Source organism: Gasterosteus aculeatus, chromosome 6 (assembly GCF_964276395.1).
Source record: "Gasterosteus aculeatus chromosome 6, fGasAcu3.hap1.1, whole genome shotgun sequence".
Classification (NCBI taxonomy): Eukaryota; Metazoa; Chordata; class Actinopteri; order Perciformes; family Gasterosteidae; genus Gasterosteus; species Gasterosteus aculeatus.
The window spans coordinates 12,000,033-12,021,942 of NC_135693.1; the positions used below are offsets into that span (position 1 = coordinate 12,000,033).

General features: G+C 43.4%; 1 protein-coding gene across 3 annotated transcripts; it reads left to right on the plus strand.

Moving 5' to 3' along the window:
* The first annotated feature begins 178 nt into the window (after positions 1–178).
* ccar1 (cell division cycle and apoptosis regulator 1) lies at positions 179–14,266 on the plus strand. 3 transcript variants are annotated; one of them, XR_013467912.1, is made up of 26 exons: positions 179–254; positions 1,366–1,527; positions 1,722–1,897; positions 2,013–2,195; positions 2,654–2,686; positions 3,064–3,260; positions 3,397–3,523; positions 3,997–4,110; positions 4,767–4,959; positions 5,108–5,252; positions 5,357–5,512; positions 5,965–6,190; positions 6,284–6,397; positions 6,646–6,812; positions 7,644–7,854; positions 9,001–9,084; positions 9,259–9,447; positions 9,645–9,836; positions 9,954–10,175; positions 10,265–10,394; positions 10,642–10,730; positions 11,107–11,319; positions 11,431–11,551; positions 11,671–11,853; positions 12,215–12,420; positions 13,241–14,266. XR_013467912.1 is itself a non-coding variant. In XM_040179154.2 (26 exons), the coding sequence occupies exons 2-26, from the start codon at positions 1,416–1,418 to the stop codon at positions 13,319–13,321; spliced, it is 3,816 nt and encodes a 1,271-aa protein (XP_040035088.2). In that variant the 5' UTR covers positions 179–254; positions 1,366–1,415; the 3' UTR covers positions 13,322–14,266. The 3 variants fall into 3 exon arrangements, 2 of the variants coding, with proteins under 2 accessions (XP_040035088.2, XP_040035089.2); XM_040179154.2 differs by having other exon boundaries at positions 11,155–11,319; XM_040179155.2 differs by having other exon boundaries at positions 11,179–11,319.
* Positions 14,267–21,910: the final 7,644 nt, after the last annotated feature.

Here is a 21,910-nt window from a genome sequence, read left to right on the forward strand (position 1 = left end):
TTTCATCAGAATTGGTTATTGTTCCTCCAGTTGACTCCTGACATATCGCACGTGGGCATAGAAAAAATAAAATAATGTTACAGGAACAAAATATAGTTAGTTGAGAGAAGCATGCCCACCTAGGGACAACAACAACTTAATCGATAATACAAATGAACCACAACCTTATTCAGTAAGTCTGAAATGCCGAGGGCAGCCGTTTGTCCATCCGCGCATGCGCAGTTCATGTCTACGTTAGCCGGTGCAGGACAACGGTAAGCCAAATCTGTTGACAATATTTTAATAAAACCCTTTACGTTGTTTGTTGTGAGTATTTCAAGTGCAATTGTTAACAGTGTTCAAGAGATGAGTTGCATTTGTATTGTTTAAACACTGGCTATTTACCAGCTACTGACGGACAACGAACGTTAATTCGGGCCTCGTTTTCGAAAACAAATCCAGCACGAGGCTAATCTTGCAACAAAGCTAACAACGTCCGAATGCTAAGCGTTAGCTAGCTAGCGTTAGCTATCTATAGCTACTCGCGTTATATCTTTCTTATAGTAGCTGTGCTGTGTTTAAATATACCAGTGTTGAACAAGCCATAGTAAATGCACTACCTTGAATGAAATACATGTGTTTAGTTAACGCTAGTCCGTGTACCACAACAGTAACGGCAATAGATGGGTAGATGGACATTAGACGTTAACTTGTTAGCTGCATGTGCTAGCCCACTGTCAGTTTGTGGCTAACGTTAGCCTAACTGCGGTTGAGCCTAGTGAGGTTGCTGTGTAAGCAGTTACTAATCTGCGGAGCAATGCTGAAACCAAGGTTAACGTGAGCATGTTTTGATAGCGTAACGTATTCAAATCACGTAAATGACTAAGAAACGTTACTAGCTAACTAAACCAACTTGACACCACATCGCCCCCTTTAATTGCTCATTTCAGGCTGCTGGCGTTAACATGTTGTTAAACAATTGTAGAGACTATCGTTCGGGGTTTTGGCTCGTCCACTCGATGCAAACCACAAAATAGCCGTTTCTTTCATATTTAATGCAACGTGTTATGTCTTTGTCCAATTCTTCTCATCAACACATGATGCTAAATGGAACGTAACGTTAACTTAAAGTCCTCGTTGAGGACTGGCTGGATTCATGTACCGCTTACGCACACGTCTCCTTGTGTAAAGTTGCCACATTACAAAGTAAAGATTGACACGTTATCTTAATCCAATTTATTGGGATTAATATACTTTTTGTCTTGCACTGCGTTGTGGGGATCCAGTTTAAGTTAGTTAAAGACAACTGGACAAATGTGTTTCACTATTTGTCTTATCAAAATTTCTTCATACTAATATTCCACTTTTCTTTGGTCTTCAATCTAGTGACAAGCATTGGCCTGGTGTAAAGAGACTGCCTTTTACGCCAGTGAGTCATGGCCCAATTTGGGGGACAGAAGAACCCGCCGTGGGCGACTCAATTTGCTGCCACTTCGGTGTCCCAGCAAGGCCACTCCGTACCGACCCTTGACCTCAATAACCTGCATTGTGAGTGTAGCAAACCAGGGGCCAGTCTTATTCCCTCCCTCCTGGTTACACAGAAAATGACGTATGCCTTTTTATTTACAGTCTTTATTTTTGTTGTCATATCGCCTGCCCCGTCCCTTTCTACACCAACATTACCCATTCATTTGGGTGTCAACACCTCTCTAAATGGCAGGCCTTATTTTACCTATTTGCAGCTCTTGGTGTGCAGCAGCCATCACTACTTGGAGCATCCCCGTCTGTCTATTCTCAACAGTCGGCCTTGGCTGCCGCCTCTCTCAGCAACCAATCTGCTGCAAACTATCAGCTGTCTCAGCAAAATGCCGCCTTGCAGCAGCAGGCTGCAGCAGCTGCCGCAGCAGCACTACAGCAGGTCGGTCACAGCTATGAAGACCGAAGCACACTAAGCAATCAATCCTTCTTGCCGCTGTCACATGTATAGCGTTAATTAACTATTAACTCTACTATGTTATATGTATCATATATAGTCTCAGCTCAATACAGCGCTCCAGCAGTATCAGCAACAACAACATCAACAACAGCAGCAGCACCAGCAACAGCAGCAGCAGCAACAACAACAACAACAGCAGCACCAGCAGCAGCAGCAGCAACAACAACAACAGCAGCAGCAGCAACCCCCTCCGCAGCAACTGTACAATGTACCACATCAGGTGAAACAGGCTGCTTTTGTTTCATCTCATATTTAATTTTGATGGTCCTCTGCTCATACTCGCAATGTAAAAGATTTTGGTGAGTTTTGACTAGATGACATACATGACGTGGTAATTTTAGTTCTAAGGCCGCCATAGTTGAAAATTGAGGTATGGGGGATGAGGTATTCATGTGGTTGCAATTTGAAACCTCACCATTGCTACTAAATCCCACGCACTGGTAATTTCAATGTCATAAAACAATACTTTAATTAACACTACAATGTGATCTGTGGGTAAAATCCCCTTTACTACTCCTTTGAATAGGATGTAGATGGACTCCTGGAATCTCATCTTTTTCCTGTGTTTTTGTTTGTTTGTCCTTCTTTTTGGTCCACTGACAGAATTCCCTATTAGACATACAACCATGAGCTGTACAGAACTCTAATGTCTATATTCTGTTCATTCTTTCTTTACAGCTTCCCCAGCCTCAACAGGCGCTGCTTTCTCAGGTAATGTGCATCAACACATATGTATATCCTTTCATACATGCATATCATGGGAATGGAGTCCATCCCATTATACCTTGTGCAATAAGGAAGGTGTAGAAGAATTTAAAAAAACAAAAGCTCAGACATGCATGTCTGAATTAGTTTACAATCTGTTTACATCTTTAGCATTCTAAACATTTCCACAGCAAACTAGATCAAACCATTTTTTTCTTTTTGATTGATATGGGCTATCATGCTGTTTTGTATGTATTATTAGAGAAAGTCAAGTTTTTACATGCTATTAAAATACTCTTTTAAGTGGTCCTCGTACTTGTTGATTCACATGCCATCAAAGTAGCATTTTTAAAATATATTTATCCTGTCTTCTTTTTCCTCAGCCCCCCGTCGCCCTGCCCACCAGCCTAAGTTTGTCCAACCCCCAGCAGACAGCGCAGATTACTGTTTCCTACCCAACACCACGTTCAAGTCATCAACAGCAGACGCAGCCACAGAAGCAGCGAGTCTTCACTGGTGTCGTCAACAAGTTACATGACACATTTGGCTTTGTAGATGAAGATGTCTTCTTTCAGCTTAGGTAAAATAGTGCCTTTCAAACCATTTTGCCTGTGCATATACATATGTTGGTGGAATGCAATGTGAAATGCCTGTCTCCTTTTGTATACATAAAGCTTACAATGCATGTTTTTTTGGGGTGGGGGGCATCTATTCAGTGCTGTAAAGGGCAAAACTCCTCAGGTGGGTGACAGGGTCCTAGTGGAAGCTGTGTACAACCCCAACATGCCCTTCAAGTGGAACGCCCAGCGCATCCAGACCTTACCTCAGCTAGCAAACCAGTCGGTAAGAACAACTCAGAGGTTGTACTGTTCCTCAGCAAGGAGCAGACAACGTGGTTTGGTACATTTACACAAACTGGGGATTTATTGCTTGAACATACATTCCCAATTGGAATGCTGTTATTAGTATAAACACAATCAAAAGACAAACTTTGTTTGATAACTGTATTCACAGTTACTTTTTTAATACAGTTTAAGGGTACAGTTTTTCCAAAATTGTAAAATGAGTCCTGATAAATATTTTTCTGACTTTCTGAAACTGTTGCTGTTCCTTTTAGTGACAGAAGCGAAATAGTGAAAATTACAAATGTATGTTTAAATGATATCCAAAGGTGAGATCCACAGGTTCACGTTAAATCCCAGACAATGCATCTGGCTTAGTCATTCATTATGAGAATCCTAATGTATATTTTTCTCAGGTTTGATATCCATGCCTCGGCGTCTTTAATTGACTGTTGTGTTCTCATTCCCTCCTAGCATCAGCAGCAGCCTTTACCTCAAGCTTCTCCACAGCTTGGCAGCCTTTACAGTGAGCAAGGGATGCAGCTGCGGTACTCTGACATGCACTCCGCTTTGGACAACAGACTAAATGTAACCCCCTACCTCAGAATCCCACCCTTTTTTGGCCCTTCTCCCTGCTCAGTTTCTTTCTTTAACTTTTTTTGGGTCTTTTTTTGTTTCCTGACACTTGCTTAACCTATTCATGTTAAAATATGACCACAGTTGTATCTATTCTCAACTGCAGTTTTTGCTTCTTCTTTTACTTTGCCCTCATTGCCAAATAGAATTACACGAACATGAATTCACCTTACAGAGACACTGCTTTGATACTACTGCTTCATTGTGCAGTACACTACAACCTTTTTACCCAGATCATATGAACATTATCTTTTGAAAACAAAATTATGTCCCTTGAACTGTTACTTTAGTTCCAGAGGTACTCTCACATTTAAATCAGCTAATCTCTCTACAGGGGACAATGTGGATGTCAGAAAAGTATAAATTAAGAGGTTGTGTTGGATTATATTACTGTTTATACTGTAAAGTGATCCTTGGATAAATGTTTGAAGTACCCCTGAAACCGGTACCAATTAAATCTGTACCTTACTTATATCAACCCACAATTTCCTTTTTTCTTTCATGCAGCCAGTGAACATATTGTGTAGTACATCTTCTTTCTTGTTACTCAGTCACTGACATTCTAACTGAAATTCTTTTGATCTTGCGCTTAACTCTCCTTTTCCTAGAGCCACCCTCCACCTCCTAACATGATGAAGGCAGCACCTTCCATGATGCAGTCGCTTCCTCCCCCAACCACATTCAGTGTTCCAACCCAGGCTCCCCCTCCGTCCCTCCTGCAGGCCCAGCTGTCTGCTGTCTCTCTGGCCCCTCTCCTCCAGAACCCTCCTCAGCCTCTGCTACCACAGCCTCTGCCCAAAGGTGAAATACTCGTTTTGAGAGAGTACTAATCTAATTTTGTACAAATACAAATTGTCGCTAGTATCTTTGGAGTTATTTTGGTCCATCTGAAGAAAGCTATCTTATGTATGGTAAGTGATTAAACAGGAATCATTTCCCTGTTTTTTAGATGTGTTTCAAGGGGGTCTGCTTCAACCCCCTGTGAGGCTCATGCCACAGCCGCAGCCTGTACGGCGTATTGAGCCTCCGCCTCGTTTCCCCAGTCGAAATGACCGAGGCCCCGAGCTCATCCTCAGGACAAAAGAGGAACGCAGGTGAGAATCTGATAGATATCACTTCAGATACTCCGATGTTTGTCTAAACGTTACCTTCAGCACAAGTTATTCATCTTGGCGTCTTGTACTCTTCAATTCTTTAGTCGAGACAGAGATCGTGAGCGCAGGCGGTCAAGAGAACGCTCGCCTACACGCAAACGCTCCAGAGAACGCTCTCCCAGGCGGGACCGCTCACCTCGCCGGCCTCGCAGGGTGGTACCTCGCTACACCGTCCAGTTTTCCAAATTCAGCTTAGATGGGTGAGCATAAGCTTTACAGTGCGTCACGCTGTCTGTTTTTCTGAAATGGGTTACATAAGTGTCATTTGGCTGTATGTCAACGTGTCAGTGGTGTGATAGTCTCGTGGTAGTCAACCTTTTCCAGTCCAGAATGGCACCAGTTGGGTGTTCACAAGAAGCCAGATTCACTTAAGCATCATTCAATGTGCTCCAATATTGGGAATCTTTATGCATTCCTTTATACCCCCATCATCCTCTGTGAAAAACTAAATTGCAGGCAAACTAGTGACTCAAAACCACTCTCAGGCGTGTTATGTAACTGCTACTGGTAAGCTGCTGCAAAACATACTTACCAAGTACTCTTACTACCAAATACCCCCAAGTGTAAATTAAATTATCCCAATCCCCTGGCAGTCAAGCGTGTGTCCTAGTTTTTGGGTAACTATCTTAACTGTTCTCTGCGGGCTCTGCAGCTCCAACTGTGACATGATGGAGCTGAGAAGGCGCTACCAGAGCCTCTACATTCCCAGCGACTTCTTCAATGCCGTCTTCACCTGGGTGGATGCCTTTCCTCTCACAAGACCTTTTGGGCTCAACAACGCCTGCAACTTCCACATTTTACACAAAGAGGTAGATCCTCTAGTCAAGAATACGGCGGTGCTGGACCCTCCTGATGCCAACCACACCTACAGTGCTAAGGTACGCCTGCTAATGAATAAATAAATTCATCACACCAGTGTATGTTTGTGGCCAGGATTAATAACTGTACTGTGGTCTCTATTTAAAATGCAGGTGATGCTTCTGGCTAACCCGAGTATAGAGGAGCTCTATCACAAGTCCTGTGCTCTGGCAGAGGACTCCCAGGAAGTCAAAGACTCCTTCCAGCATCCTGCAAGACTCATCAAGGTACGCCACACGTTCTCCAGGCTTCTGCCTTGCACATGCGCAGACAATATTGTGCGGAAGCGTCCTGCTTGAAGTTTACTCCTATGCGTGTTGTTTTGGTCTGTTGGCCGTGGATCCTCAGGCGTACAATTAATTGGACATGCTGCTGACATTTGGGTGTTCCATCAATTCTGCCATTCCCAATTTACATCTAACCTATTCTACTCTGTGGCTGAGTACTCTGTACCCGTCTGTCTTTCTCCTTTTAGTTTTTGGTGGGCATGAGAGGTAAAGATGAGGCTATGGCCATTGGTGGTCACTGGTCTCCCTCTCTGGATGGAGCTGACCCAGAGAAAGATCCCTCGGTCCTTATAAAGACAGCTATACGCTGTTGCAAGGCACTCACAGGCATAGATCTTAGTCTGTGCACTCAGTGGTAAGAGCTGTTATTCTAACTGATACTTGGTTTTACTATTAATTGTGTTATACCTGGTACTAAAATCTCAAATTGAATTACTGTAATATGCTGCCAACTTCACTACTTCTATACAAATTGTCGTCCTGGACACGTGATGATGCAGTGCTTTTGTGTTTCCTTAATGATTAATGTATTATTAATTTACTGCCTTTTTTATTTAACATTATTTATTGTCCCGTGCAGTGTTCTTTTTGTGTGTTGTCGTCTTGGCTCTCACCTTCTGTCATAATTTTAAATATAAACATTATATGCTTATTTCATTTTGATGAAAAACCTTACGCATGGACTGTGGCTGAAAACGGCAACCTGGACCAGGAGACACTACCATTACGTTTTTTTTGTTTTTTTTTTAATTCTCATTTATTTATTCTTCCTGTTAAATATCTTACATATTTAACTGGCTGTCACTGTCCTGTTGATTCTGTCTCTCTGCACAACACTAATTTAGTGCGTTAAGTGTATCCGAGGTTAAATGCAGAACACTCATCCATAATTGGCTGAAGTTATAATGGGGGTGAATTTGGGGATGTGATCTATTTCGTGTGAATGTCCGTTGACTTTCTCAAACTGGCTGCCGTAACCTGTGACAACAGTTGGAGAGCTGCAGACTGGGTCCAGTTGTCTGTATGGTGTTGTGTGGGAAAAGGCTCAATGCAATGATCTGTGCTATCATTCAGTGAGCTGATGGGAGGGGGTAGCTGTAGAAGGCTCGCCTTAGCAAGGCGTGCCTTTTATACTGTGCCCTGACCAAAGTGTTTCTTTCCAATGCACCTTCTTCCTTTGCGACAGGTATCGTTTTGCAGAGATTCGCTATCATCGGCCGGAGGAGACACACAAGGGGCGGACAGTCCCTGCTCATGTGGAGACAGTGGTTTTGTTTCTTCCGGATGTTTGGCATTGTCTTCCCACCCGCTCAGAGTGGGAGGTGCTGTCACGGCGTCTTCGGGAGCAGCTGGCCGAGAAGCTGTCGGCCGAGCGAAAGGAGGCGGATGGAGAACAGGCACTGAACCGCTAATCCCTCTCTTCTCATTTCCGCTTCTCACAGGAAGGCACAGGAATTACAAAACAAAACAAACCCCAGACACACATCAGACACAATGCACACCGCACCATGCACGCAGACACACACACAAGCAGATTATTGTTCCACCAAACCCCACCTAGGCGTCTTCTGTTTACTCCTCCACCATGTCCCTTCTCCTCTGCCTACAATTCCTCCATCAGCACATCCACCTTCCCTCACATCCAGCAGACACATACAGTGGAAGCAGTGAGACTAGGTTGTGTTGTGTAGGCCCTGATCACAACTGATAAAACAGCTTCCAGCTTCTCAAACGTCCCATAATTGGGTGCCAATCCTTCGGGCTAATCCTCGTATTTTGTTGTGCATTATTTAAAACATTACTTGCTTAACCTGTTTTGTATGTGGGTGCTTGCAAAATTTGTTTAACAACAATCTTTTTGCTTAAATTTGACCTGGTTGTGATTTTGTGCCACTGGGATCTAAAATATTTCTTTATGCTGGAATCTGTGGAGTCAGTTGTGTGTACATGCCGTGTGTTTTGTAGAGATGTGTATTTGCATACGATTTTCTACATCAATATTGTCTGATTTCCAAAAAAGAACCTCCCTAAAGTGCTGTTCTGTCTGCTTGGGTTTTACCTTCTCATTTGGACTATATGTAGACTTTGGTTTTCCAGGGCAGTGGGTTGGACACATGGCTCCTCTCTGACGTAGGTGTATAAAACTCATAAATGACCAGTACCCCAGTCATAGACCATGATAGGGCCTCCCTATCCTCACTCCGTTTGGAGACCAGCTTCAGTTCACCCTGATGTACCGACACGCCTCTCATTGATTTTTTACCTTTTTTTTGTGTTCCACAGATTGATTGATTGGCTGCTGGTGGGCATTTCTGTTGGTTTTTATAAGAGCTAGAGAGCTTCCCTGTGTACGCTTCAGTAGCATTGGACTTAAACACAGTCGAGAGCTCACTAGGCCGAGACAATGAGAGACAGATTACCTCGATTCTTGCACGGATCAACTTAAAAGCTCACTCCGGCCACGAACTGTGTACTGACTGTTTGCTGTCCCGCCTCCCTCTTTCTGTCTCTGCCTGTCTCTATCTTAATGATTTCCCGTCAAGGAGGAGGAGGAGAAGGACGACGATGAATCAAAGGACGTTAGTATTCCCACCCACTGGGCTAAACTTGACCCCAAGTCAATGAAGGTAAGATTCAAGGACAAAGCCTCAGCACAGATAGACCTATGAAAACAGACATGGAATGAGCTTATTAGAACTTCTTCAGACTATACCATGATAATTTGTATATATTGTGCATCGAGAAATATAAGGATTACCACTTTAGAACGTATCCCTTGTCCTTGATTTCTCCCCATGTAGGTTAATGACCTGCGCAAAGAGCTCGATTGTCGCTCTCTAAGTTCCAAGGGGTTAAAGTCGCAGCTGATTGCCCGTCTTACCAAGCAGCTGAAGGTGGAGGAGCAGGTGGAGGAGTCTAAGGAGCCGGAGAAACCCGAGATAAAGGTTGCTGAGGAGGAGCAGCCATCTCGCACTGAAGAAGACCGAGAGGTACAGAGAAGTTCATTACATACGTTATGTCTTTGTTATTATGGGACCAGGAACATGGACGTGTCCATATGTTAAAAACTGCTGTGCAGTTCATTTGGTCATTTTTTCTTCAGTCTTTTCAGTGTTAAAGAATATAAAAAGGCTGATATTCAACCAGTTGCAATTGCTCTTCTAACTGAATTATTCTTCTCTGTTAGGAGGAGGAGAAGAAAAAGCAGGAGGAGCTTGAGCGCCAGCGGAGAGAGAGACGCTACATTCTCCCTGATGAGCCCACCATCATCGTGCACCCAAACTGGGCCGCCAAGAACGGCAAGTTTGACTGCAGTGTAATGTCCCTGAGTGTGCTGTTGGACTACAGACTGGAGGACAACAAGGAGCACTCCTTTGAGGTGAGCGTCACGGTCACAGTTTCAATACTGTGTTAGACATAAGCGTGTATGAAAAACAATTGAATGTTAAGTGACTCTATTGAGGTTGACTGTGAACTGCCCTCTTTTTCTGTCCAGGTTTCCTTATTCGCCGAGCTGTTTAACGAGATGCTGCAGAGAGATTTTGGCTACCGCATATATAAAGTCCTGGCTGCTTTTCCAAACAAAGATGACAAGAAGGAAAAGGAGAAGAAAGTCAAAAAGGAGATGGAGAAGCGTGAAATAAAAAAGGAAAAAGAAGATGAGACGGAGGGTCCAGTAGTAAAGAAGATTAAAGAAGATGAGGACGAAAAGAAGAAGGCAAGCCTTTTTCAAGCCTCTCAAACCTGCTTCTCAATCTGTTTTACAGACATTTACATTTACATCATTTGTATGAATTGTGCTTTCAGTGCGATGAGAAGTCGGTGAAAAAGGAGTCGTCTAAAGATGAAGAGGAGAATGAAGATGATTGCAGCACGGCCAATGCTGAGGAATATGACCCCATGGAGGCTGAAGAGGCAGAGGATGACGATGATGATGGTACTGCACTTTTTCTTTAAACCCAACTCTTCAATGTAATTTGGCCCATGATGACAAACCATGCACCACGCTGAAGCTGTGATGGATAACACTTCCAAAAGTTCTGAGGCCTTTAGTGGAATAATACAATGTTGTCTCTTTTTTAATATATTTACTGCCACACTTATTAATAATAAATTACAAGATGGATGTCACTTGTTCCACCTCGTTGAGCCACTTTCCAACTATCTATTTCCATATTCCACAGACAATAATGATGACGACTCCAATGACAGGGACAGGAAAGACCGTAAGGACGACCGCAAGTCGTCCAAAGAGAGGTCCTCTAAAGACAAGGTTGGTCAATGTTGTATTGTGATAGAATGTATTATTTATATTTGACGAATGACTGACCGATGTGAAGATGTCTGTAGTAGTCAATAGTAACGGTGTAGCTGTGATTGTAGTACTTTCTGTGCACTTTTATTGTCCGTCAACACACAGTTCTTGGATCTGCTTACAATGAAGAGGGTTTGACAACAACTCTGTGGCAGGCAGCAACCTCGTGTTACGATGTAAAGCCAATTGTTTGAGTTTGTTAAACCGGCATTCTCCCTCCTGGCCACCAGGCGGCAGAATGCCGGTTTAAGTAACTGATTGCATTCATCTTTCAACATTCTCAGTTCTGCTTAAGGGTTTACCGATAATCATCAACATACATTTTTTTATTCAGGCTTATTACGAAGGGACTGATTTACCATAATCCTGTCGTACGCTATAGACGAGTCTGTCGTTGTCACACCAGGAGAAGAAGCAGATGGTCACACACAACCGGGAGCTGCTGATGGCCTTTGTCTACTTTGACCAAAGCCACTGTGGCTATTTGCTGGAGAGAGACCTGGAGGAGATCTTGTACACTCTGGGACTGCACCTTTCTCGCGCTCAGGTGATCACATACGCAGACCTAATCTTTGTTACAGTTGGTTTCTGGATCCGCGCATTGAGGCTACTCTGTCTCTGGTCTTAGTCACTCACTGCCCGTCGCATATGTCTGCAGATAAAGAAGCTGTTGAACAAGCCGGTGGTCAGAGAGTCCTGTTACTACCGTAAACTGACTGACAGGGGGAAAGATGAGCCTATTCCTTTCTTCAATGAAGCTTATATTGAAAACCTCATAGGTAAGTGTTCCTATTGCGTTTCAATGATGCAACATTTTTGTCATAGTTTGTCAAGCTGCTATATAGATAAGCGCTGCTATGGGGAGTTTTCCTTCTCATGAAATGATTTTCTCCATCAGGTAACCGAGGACTACTTCCCGCTTCTAAAGCTTGTGCGCAGTCAGAGGCCAGTGAGTCCGGAAATCTGATCGTGTATAACGGAGCCATGGTTGACATTGGCAGCATGATGCAGAAACTGGAGAAGAGTGAGAAAGCAAGAGAGGAAATAGAACAGAAGCTCATGGTGCAGGATGCCAAAATGGGTATGATTTGAATTGTTTTATACCGTGTATGCTATATTTGGAAATGTATTTCACATTGAGACGCAGGCTACACTCTGTGTCAGAAGTCCCTCTGGACAATGCTCTGGCTCAATTTGAGTTCTGCTACAAAGACGCCCAGTTTCACTTCGTTCAGTATTCTAATTTCTGGGATTTTCTGAAATGTGGACTAGCACATTATTAACAACTGCCAGGTACAAAGTAGAAACTATCGCCAAAGCAGGAAATGACTTGCAAACCATTGTTTCTCAAGTGCTATTTAATTTAAGTACTTTGGCTGGTTGATGACCACTGTGCTTAATCTTCTTTCTAATCTTCCATCTGACTCTTGTGTTGTGACCAGATGAAGATTCAAAGATTAAAGCTCAGGTGGAGGAAACTAACAAAGCCTTGTCCAAGGAGCTGGAGGAGGTGAAAAGCACCCTGAGCCACACGGAGCAGACTCTCAAGGCCACTGACGCGCAGAAGAACATCTACCTCGAGCAGATCAGCAAGACGTCCAGCTCCTTGACCTCCAGCGTCAAGGAGCTGCTGGCAGTGATGAAGAAGGTGCAACATTAACAGAAAAGATAGAAAGAACCTTAACTGTAGTGTGATAGAATTGTATTATTCCAACATACTGTTGACTTAGTGTGAACTCACCTTTGCAGATGGAGCTGTGTGGTTCTGTGATATTTATGGTCTAGAGCGAAAGCAGCTGGTAGCTATAAAAGGAAGAGTAGTTTTTGAACTGCTGTAGTGGCATCGCAAGTTCAGCAGAGGGCTCTGACTCACAATTCTTCAGCAAGCAGTTGAGTTTGTGGCTTCTGACTGCTGCAAACATCTTTCCACACGGGGAGCTTAAACTAAACGGGTTTCAAGAGATTTGTTTTAAACCAGCACAAACATGACCGTTACGTACACAATGCAAAGGATTTCTGTCATATTCTAAATCTTCTGATAAAGGTAAATAAAATTAGAAGAGTAAAATAAGCAGAAAGCAGAAGTTCTACCTAATTGTGTTCAAGTATTGCCAGTTAAATGCAAGTGTTACAAGATATTCTATTTTTGTCCTGTTATATGGAACTCCAGAACTCTTAAGGAAGAGAGATTAGCGGGATCGTGACAGAATTCAGCCGATGCACATTTAATATCAGCGATTCACATTATAGACGTCACTGTCCAACCCGTCTTAGGGGTTACGAGACATTTGGAATCTGCATACTTCACCTTGTGCTGCTGCAATCTTTCAATTCAGACTGGTGCCGTGTTGAAAGGGATGTGAGTTTTTATATAAAAGTGAGAGACAAAACTAAACCGGACTAACGTGAAGGAGTACGGGTGGGAAAGGAGATGTATTCACCGTTTTGTTTTGTTCCGTCTCTCTCAGGATGGGGAAGTAGAGGAGCCTGGGGATGAAGTCACTGGCGACCACATTCAGACGCCTCAGACAAACGGAGCCAATGAATGAATGAGGGACATTTGAAATACATAAAGTTGTAATAAGCGAAAAGCTTACAAATTGTAAATATTCACTAAACAAGCCTTCTTTGGCCGTGTTTTATTTGGACTTAATGTCTCCCACGTACATGTATGACTTGTTTGATGAAAAGTGTTAATTGGAACCCGGTTTCTTTGTGCAATAGATTTGTTATCAAGACGTTACCTCTTACCTAGAATAATTTGAAATGCGGCAAAGCTCTGAAAAGCTGATTTTTGGATTATAGTAAATTAAGTTGCTAACCTTTCGTTTTGCCATCGCTTTAGCTCTATTAGTCAATAAAATGCTTTGTTGTAGATTACAATGCCAGTTTGTGAGAGTTGTACTTTGCGAATATGTTGGTTTTTCTAATGAGCAATAATGACGCTATTTATGTTCAAGATAATTCATTAAAAAATGTATATTTAAAATGCACTAATTTAGGATAGAAAGCGGTTTCTTGGGGTTATGACATGATTTTTTTGAAAAAATCGCCCCAAACCTGCTGTGAATCTACAACTGTGTTCAATAAACATTAATTTTGTAGTTCTTCGGTTTGGCTGTGTAACTGTTTTTTGTTTTCTTCACATATGGCTATGCACGGTTCCTGCTTCTCTTGGACCTTTTTCTGTCAGCAACTCTTGACTTAATCCACCGACTGCTGCACTGTTTCGTGTTTTACTGTGACGAGCATCCGTCTCGTCAGGAAGAGGAAACTACATACAAACCAAAACATTAACTCAACGCGTGTTCTGCTGAACAAATCTTCTGAACAATTTGAAATTCATCTCCGAACTTGTGTACGTTGGTTTTGGGTTTCTCTGGAAAAGCAGCACAATTGTGACAAAATGTGCTCCAAAGAAGGCAATTTTATTTTTGATATTAAATACGTGCTGGATGTGTTGTGCAAGAGTAAAGTGGTCCATTTTAACACTACAGTGCGTCTTTCCCATTTGTTGTGTACTGTGATTTACTCCTGGGCTTTTCCTGCTGGGATAGAATTTTAATTGTAATAACGAGGAAAAACAAACACCCAAATGAAAGATAAGAATATTTAAATGATTGGATATTGGAGTAATTGGCGTCCCAAGATATGCCGCTAAACATATGTGACCTCTCGTTACTGCCCTTTAGCGGCCATGAGGACGCGTGGTTCATACCTCAAGAACACCGCTAACAATTAAGAACTAACCAACATGGACGTTGATGAAATGTTCTAGGCTAAACGTGGTTATTTAGTATTGTCGTCCTACATTTATATTGTGATTTAGTTATTTGACAGTGTTGAATTACTGTTGCTACGCTTTACTGCATTTATTTGAGTATTTACTGTGTTGTACTTCCTATTAGAACTTAATGGTGATCTGTCCTGGGTGGTAGTTTATTACTTCACGACATTCATCAGAAACTGTTTCCCTGTGCTTAGAGAAAGGTAGTGCTCCTGACAGTTTGGCCCCAGATTATTAACGATGAACATTGTTGTGGAGTTTGGAGGAACAGGGAGGCACCTTTTTCTCAGCCTCTTGTAGATCATTTATCTTTGAACCTTTTGTTCCCTCAGATGTCTGATGTCTTCTAGCCACTGGACATTTAACCTCCTGTCGATGTACCGTTTGTTTACTCTCCCACTCCCTAAACCACGAGCACACTTTCCTTCTGCGTGCTGTTACTAACGATTGCTCATTGAATACTTTCTCTGTCTTCCATAGATTTCTAAAAACATGGTCAACACGTCCAATCTGCAGGGCAGATGAAGATCTGATTCACCTCACTGCGCATACAATTTATATAATGATCTTCACATTCACAGCCCTTTCCCTTCAACTTCACTCCTCATTCTCGGGGACGTGCTGCAGCTGTGACACCGGCTGCTCAATCTGTTTCCCACCAAGAACGAGACCCAGTTCACATAAACAAATGAGAAAAAAAACCCCTACTTAGCAGGAAAACATCTCCCGGCAGCTTGTCGATGTCATTTCCTACGCAGGACAATGAGTATCTGTCAGCCAGGACTTAGGTTATGTGGCTGCTTTTGTCCCGTCGTTGTGCTCTGAATACTTGACAAACAAACCTCATTTGTCCCCCAACGAACCACATGCACGCTCTTCACGCCTCAAACTCCTGGACCAGCTGTGTGTGTTTGTGCGTGTTTGAGAGTCATTTTTGCTCTTGGACCTGCATGCGTATGCATGCACATGATATGTGTGAAATCAGACCCCACAGCAGAGAGCGGAGCAGGTAACCCCACTCCCAGGCTGAAACAGAAGGCTTTTGTGGCCCTCGGCCGGCCCCCCCTTCTTCAACCCACCGCTCCTGGTATCAAAGAGCCGCAGCACTCACAGGCCGGTCTGCTGACAATCAGGCCGTTTCACGGCCAGCTCGCAGTTTCCAGCAGTGTGAGCAAACGGGGTTTGTAACAAGGCAGTTTGTTTTGGTCAGTGATCACGCTGCCGTTTTCTGCACACAGCCCTTCCTCGCCCTTCATGTAAATCGCTACGTGAAGTCGCTGGGCGCGGTCATGGAGCATGTATGTAGTATGATGTTACACTGGTCCCATTGTTGGTTTGACCCAGAGCTTCTAAAACCTTTTTCTGTCACGACCCACCCGCCCCAATATATTTGTATGTCGATTTTTTTCTTTTCTGTTAAAATAACATTTTGTGACTCCTCCATTTCAAATAATGGAATAAAGAAAAAATGCAATCACTTTGAAGTAAACCAGATGCTCCATCAGACAAAAACAAATTAAATGTACAACTATCTTGTTAGAAAAATACAAATAAAGTTCTGTCTGTGCAAGAAATAACATATATTTGGTAGAGAATAGTTTATTATGGCTGTAATCAACCTAATAAGATAATAAGATAATCAAAAAATGAAACCCTGAAGATATGGATGATTTTATACTCATAAAACCTCTTTAACAGCACCCCCGTACAGTTTGAGAGCCACTATTTTAACCAATCGTCACTTCTGCGTAGACTCGCAATTTTGTCTAGATTCCCATCACAACCTCATCAGCACGTCTGCAAATCCCTCCGTCTACGGCCTGCATGCTATGAGCATGTCAAAAGTTCTGAGTCGTCGCCGTGACAAAAGCCGCTCCCTCTGCCTCTCGCAGCCCAGAGGGCCCCAGAGGGCCCCAGAGGGCCCGCTTTCCACAGCCCGCCGGGACTCCGGGTTTGTTTGCTCTCTGCATTGTTCCTGCACAATCGCGCCTGGGACGGCGACACAATGAGTCGCTCATGCAGATCTCAGCCCAAACGGAACAATGTGTATGTTAGTGTTTTTGTGCCCAAAAGGCTACTTTTAACCCCAGAATCTAACCCAACGCGCCCCCCACTGTGCCTTTTATGTTCGCAGCGGCACAGACTTTGCTGAACTTTCTTTCACCTCAGGAGCTGTGCAGGAGTTATTCTTTGCTCTTTTCATCATCGGGCTGCGTTGTGCAGCATAGAGTTGAACTTCCTCAGTGATGAGCTGCGTTAAGAGAGAAGTCCTTCCGATAGCGAACGAGACGGCTCCCCCCTCAGAGTTTTTCCAGCAATCTTTCTGACCACAAAAGTCAAACAAACAAGTCAACCACCCTCTTACTCGCTGTTTGATATTTTAGTCAACTGATACATGAGAGGCTCTATTGAGCGCTTGCTTGTCTCCCCGGCAGGACAGAGAGAGAGACAGAGAGAGAGAGGGGGGAGGGGGGGACCTGTTCAGCTGGAGCTGCAGGAACTCGATTTCCTCGGTCGTAGTCGTGGAGGAAACGATCCCCCTCGAAGGCCTTTCCCCGGGAATACTGGGTTTCAGTGTGAGAAGCCTCGGCGGTTGTTTTTGACAGCGTGTCTCTGGGGCGTCTGCCGGGCGGCAGAGGGGGAACACCTCGGCTCTGTGCGGCGCGGAGCCCCGGCAGAACATCCACAGTCCAACACGCTCTCCTCCTCGGGTAAAGTGTAGGCATGAACAATCGCCCGCTTACATGGCTGCGAAACCAGGAGGCCCTTAAACGCAACTTTACACCGCTTCACATCGATTGGAAGCAAGTTTCAGATTCCACCGCTTCACAATAGTGACACAAAGCGCCGCATTCATCCGGGCTTAGTATCTACACTTTGGGGGGGAAAGGCAGATCATCCCTAATTGCTGTTGCATGCTGCCCTGAAGGAAAGTATGTCACTAAATAAGATAATCATACAGTGGGAACCCAATATTTCCAGTGCCAGCTTGCTACATGTAAAAAAAAACATTTCCATTGTAAAATTTGTAAAGCTGGCTTTGGCCCAGTGCATGCACACATGGACCTTGGAACGTGTGTGTGTCTGCGTGCGTGTAGGTGGGTGTATGATTGGTCAGGCCAGCTGGTGGGATAACTACTGGTTGGTGCAGAGGCTGCAGGTGTGCGTGGTCAGCAGTCCAAGCACCAAAAACGATTTAAGTATCAGTAACTGTGTAAAAAAAAACCTGAATCAATGCTTGGTTTGTATTTATTCGTCTTATATTGGTGTTAAATGACCTTGTGACAACATGAGTTACTTTGTGTCATCATTATGAGCGGATTATTGGCAGCAAAATAAAAAAGTCTACTCAATCTCCTTTTCGCTCAGATTTGAGTCCTGTATGTTTGTATTTCCCTGTGTGATAATAAGAGCCCGTATCCTCCATGATTCAATAATAGAGGGTCTTTTTTTTTTTAAGCTCATATTCTCCACACGTCTTTGATGTCACATTACCGCCGAGGCGTTCAGGCTCTGCTTCTTCAGTTCAAAGCTCTGGTCATTTAGATCCTGGTTTAATTTAGCAGCAGCGGCGGGCCTGCATGTTAATTTGGTGACAGGTGACACATCACAGACCGAATAAGCCTTGATGTTGATCAAGTCTGCCAATCAGCTGATGGCGCCTCGTTTAAGGTGCTTTTAGAGAAAAGATCTAAATGAAACTGATGCGCATAAATAATTCTTACTGTCGTATAAAGTACAAACAGGAAATTTATTTCAGGGAAAAGCCAAATATCTCATACTGGTATTCCTCATATCAGTCACAGTGGCAAAGTTATCCATTGTTAAAACATTAACTATGGATTTGTCTTTAATTTCAATACTGCAATGTGACAAGATTGAAAGAACCCTTTGACCTCGAGAAAAAGAGCGCCCGAGAAATCCACCGCCCCCCCCCACAAGGTATCTAATCATTTGTTTTGTTTATAAAATATTATAAAATTGTAAGAGAATGCCAAGAAGACACGTACCAGCATGCTGAAATATTAGACCGGCTAAATCGGCATATAAACATCGTCTCTCACTCTGCTCTTCTTAGCTCAAAGCCTCATGAATTGTAATTGTTTCACGACTGCCATTTAACTAAACTAAATAACTAACAATTGTTTCACTGAAGACTAAACAAAGCTATCTGTATTGTTTTGTCTGTTCTCCCACATATCAACGCAGGAATAAATCCATCACACGCAAACACAGAAAGCTTCTTGGCCACAAAAAGAGACTGTTGTTGCTTTGCGGAGGCCAGTGCTGCACCTGTGAACTCAGCCGTGTGGACGTGGATGCTGCACAAACTGGAAGAAAGGGGGACACTCAACAACCCACCGGCCCTCCTGCTCCTTCACACAACCTCAAAGTGCAGCTGTAGACATCTCTCACACGGCTGTGATCTTCAGCATGTCCACAGGCTCTTTAGTGCATGTGTGTGTGTGTGTGTGTGTGTGTGTGTGTGTGTGTGTGTGTGTGTGTGTGTGTGTGTGTGTGTGTGCGCGTGTGGCTCAGGAGGATGTGGGTGTAAACCGTCACTCACCAGCTTAACGCACTACACAGCGCTCAAAGTAACTCCAACTCTCTTTCTTTTCTTTTTCCGCTCCCGGTAAAAATGTCTTCTAAAACGAGTATAAAAAGCCAACCAGTCTCCTCTGAGAACTAAGAGCTCTGCTGGATTCCCTCTCGGCCCTAGACTTATTAAAACAACATGACCCAATTATAATCCAGACCAAGCAATCATGTTTTATGGTTAGAAAGCACTGTCATTAAGTCTTGTCTGGCTCCCAGCTGACTCTGAAGTCAGTCGCTGCTGCAGGTTCCATGTAAGATGTGCGTTGATTTGTGCTGAGGAGCGCTGGAGCGTTGCATCGCTCGCTCTCTCTCTCGACGTCAATTCTGTCGAGAGGGAACACAAACCCGCCCGGTCTTCCTTTGATCTCGGCGGCGATGGCAGAGTGCTGAAATAATGAAACCGTAATAACAGAGAACCAGCACGGATGCCTGGACATGTTCACTCAGACATAAAGCTTGAAGAAAACTCTTACATGGATAACAAACAAAAAGGATCCTGACAAGCAGGGTTGATGAATGAAGTAGATTTTGCATCTGCTTCCAGTTTCATCTGCATGTTTTAAGAGTCCATCCTCTGCATTTTAAAGGAACAGTCCATATTTTGAGAGTTGTGCTTACTTGTCTCTTGGGGTCTCTCTTTAATGTCTCAGGCCAAAGTAGACTACAGTAAACCACCAGCTGGCTTAGCTCAACATAAAGACTGCTAACGGGGAAATTGAGCCTAGTGAGCATATAAATCCAGTCAAACCCCAACATGTGTTCGCTTTTTGGTCGTACGGTTTACCAAACAAGACATTATATATTTGTGATATTTAGTAATGGATGTTTTAATATTGATTCAAGCAAGAAAATATGTGTAGCGCGTTGAGCTAAAGACACAATATCAATCATAGCAGTCTAGCCTTGTTATAAGTGTCCTAATCCTATCGTCCTCCCTGAAGAACCATCCAGTCAGGTTACTGAGTAAACGGCCTGACCCTCGAATAACCTCTGACCTCCTCCATATGAAGCAGCACTGACCGTCTCCACCACCACTCGGATTAGAAATTCCTGAGTGCAATCGTTACCTTAACAGAGATGTTATAGTCTCTCTAAAACACATGTAAGACTTACAAAAATGAAGGTTTTATTGATTCAGAAGTTAAACCATATCCCTACTGGCTCATGTGCAGGAATTCTGCTGACTTTAAGGGATGATTTGGATCATATTTAATCTTGGCAAGGAGGTAAGGGGAAGCCTTCGGGGGCTGTTTGAGTCAGAAAATGTCCTGAGGGCCAAGAGCTTATGGCAGGACCAGATGTTTTAGTATGCAGGAACTCAAACTTTAGATTCAGGTTTGTGGTTCACTGAAATGATCATATTCAAATATACAATGTATTCACCTCAAGGTCGTTGGCCTTTAGAGACACCTGATACTTCTTGGAAATTGCTTCATGCACAGCGAGAGGGAGATCCACGTGTGTTAATTGAAAATCAGGGGCCAGAGTGCAGGATTTCATATAATTGTGGTAACTCGTTGAACCTTTTGAAAATCAAGTCCCACCAGCAGACTAAACATTTGGGGAAAAAAAAGAGCCCTTAGATTTGAAATGCGGGACGGGCCGGTGGGCCAAGACCCATTGTCCATGTTCACCACAAGTGTGTGCCAATATTTTTATCTGGAGGAAGGAAACAGTATCAAACAATGGGAGCATTTCTCTCCAAACCACGTAATGCAAACAATGCTAAAAACATGTGTGTGTTTTCATGTGTCGAATACCACACAAATCCACAGTGATATATTGTAATTAAGGTGATCTTATAGGAAGCAGTTTCCCATTCGTCCTATATAGGTTCATACTTACTGTTTGAGTCCTGCGCTGTGGACTTCTTGCATCCCCCATTTCTCTCCACTCATTTCCTGTCAGCTCCCTGCACTGACCACTCACAGATTAAATAAAATGCTCCAAAACAGAAACATCTTTCACTCATGCCCAAAGCACCGAGCATCTGCGCAGAGGCTAAAACTGTGATGAGTTGGTTGGAAAGGTGAGAGTAAAAAAAGCCACTCAAGCCTGATAAATGATGATTAATGGGCATGTGTGTCATCAATCATGCCACAGGTCGCCTTCGTGGTTGGAAAAAACATTTATTTCTGTATCCGCTTGATTTATATATTTACAACCGGTTGACTATTTAAAACCAAATACACGGTTCCATTCAATATTGATTCATAAATATTCAAACTGACGGAATTAGTTTAGAAATCTCCCCTAAAGTTGACATGCTGTCTGGTTGGGTTTAACAAAGTTTGGCTGAAACATCGTGCGTCTGTAACAATTGTGAGAAAAAGGAAAATTATTATCAAAAATTCCTAACCACACGAGATTTCTTCAAATAAATCTTGTATCCCACACAGAATGTTTTCTCTCTTGCCCTCTAACTTCCCTCCACTGCTTCCCCCCCCGGGACGGACTGCACATAATTCATCCTGTGTAGGCCGAGGTGATGTATTCTTTTCACGTACAGAGGAAGCTCAATATCCTGTTGCTGCACGGGCTCTAATACCACACTGAGGCAGACTGGCCCCCGGCCACTCAGGGGCCCGAGTGCTCCTGAAACTAAAGTCACAAGTGATATATGAGGTGTCTGTCTGTGCTTCAGACTCTGCCTGGTACAGTGTCAGTAAAAGCCGGGACTAATGGGGCCCCTCCTTTGAGAGCAAAGCGGGTGACTGGTTCGCGTTTAAGTTGTAAATATGTTCCTGAGCAT

Coding starts and splice junctions, on each gene's coding strand:
- ccar1 (XM_040179154.2), top strand. CDS start 1,416: ATGGCCCAATTTGGGGGACAGAAGAACCCGCCGTGGGCGACTCAATTT. Junction 6,191..6,283: donor ACCACACCTACAGTGCTAAG/GTACGCCTGCTA, acceptor TTTAAAATGCAG/GTGATGCTTCTGGCTAACCC. Junction 11,320..11,430: donor TGCACCTTTCTCGCGCTCAG/GTGATCACATAC, acceptor ATATGTCTGCAG/ATAAAGAAGCTGTTGAACAA.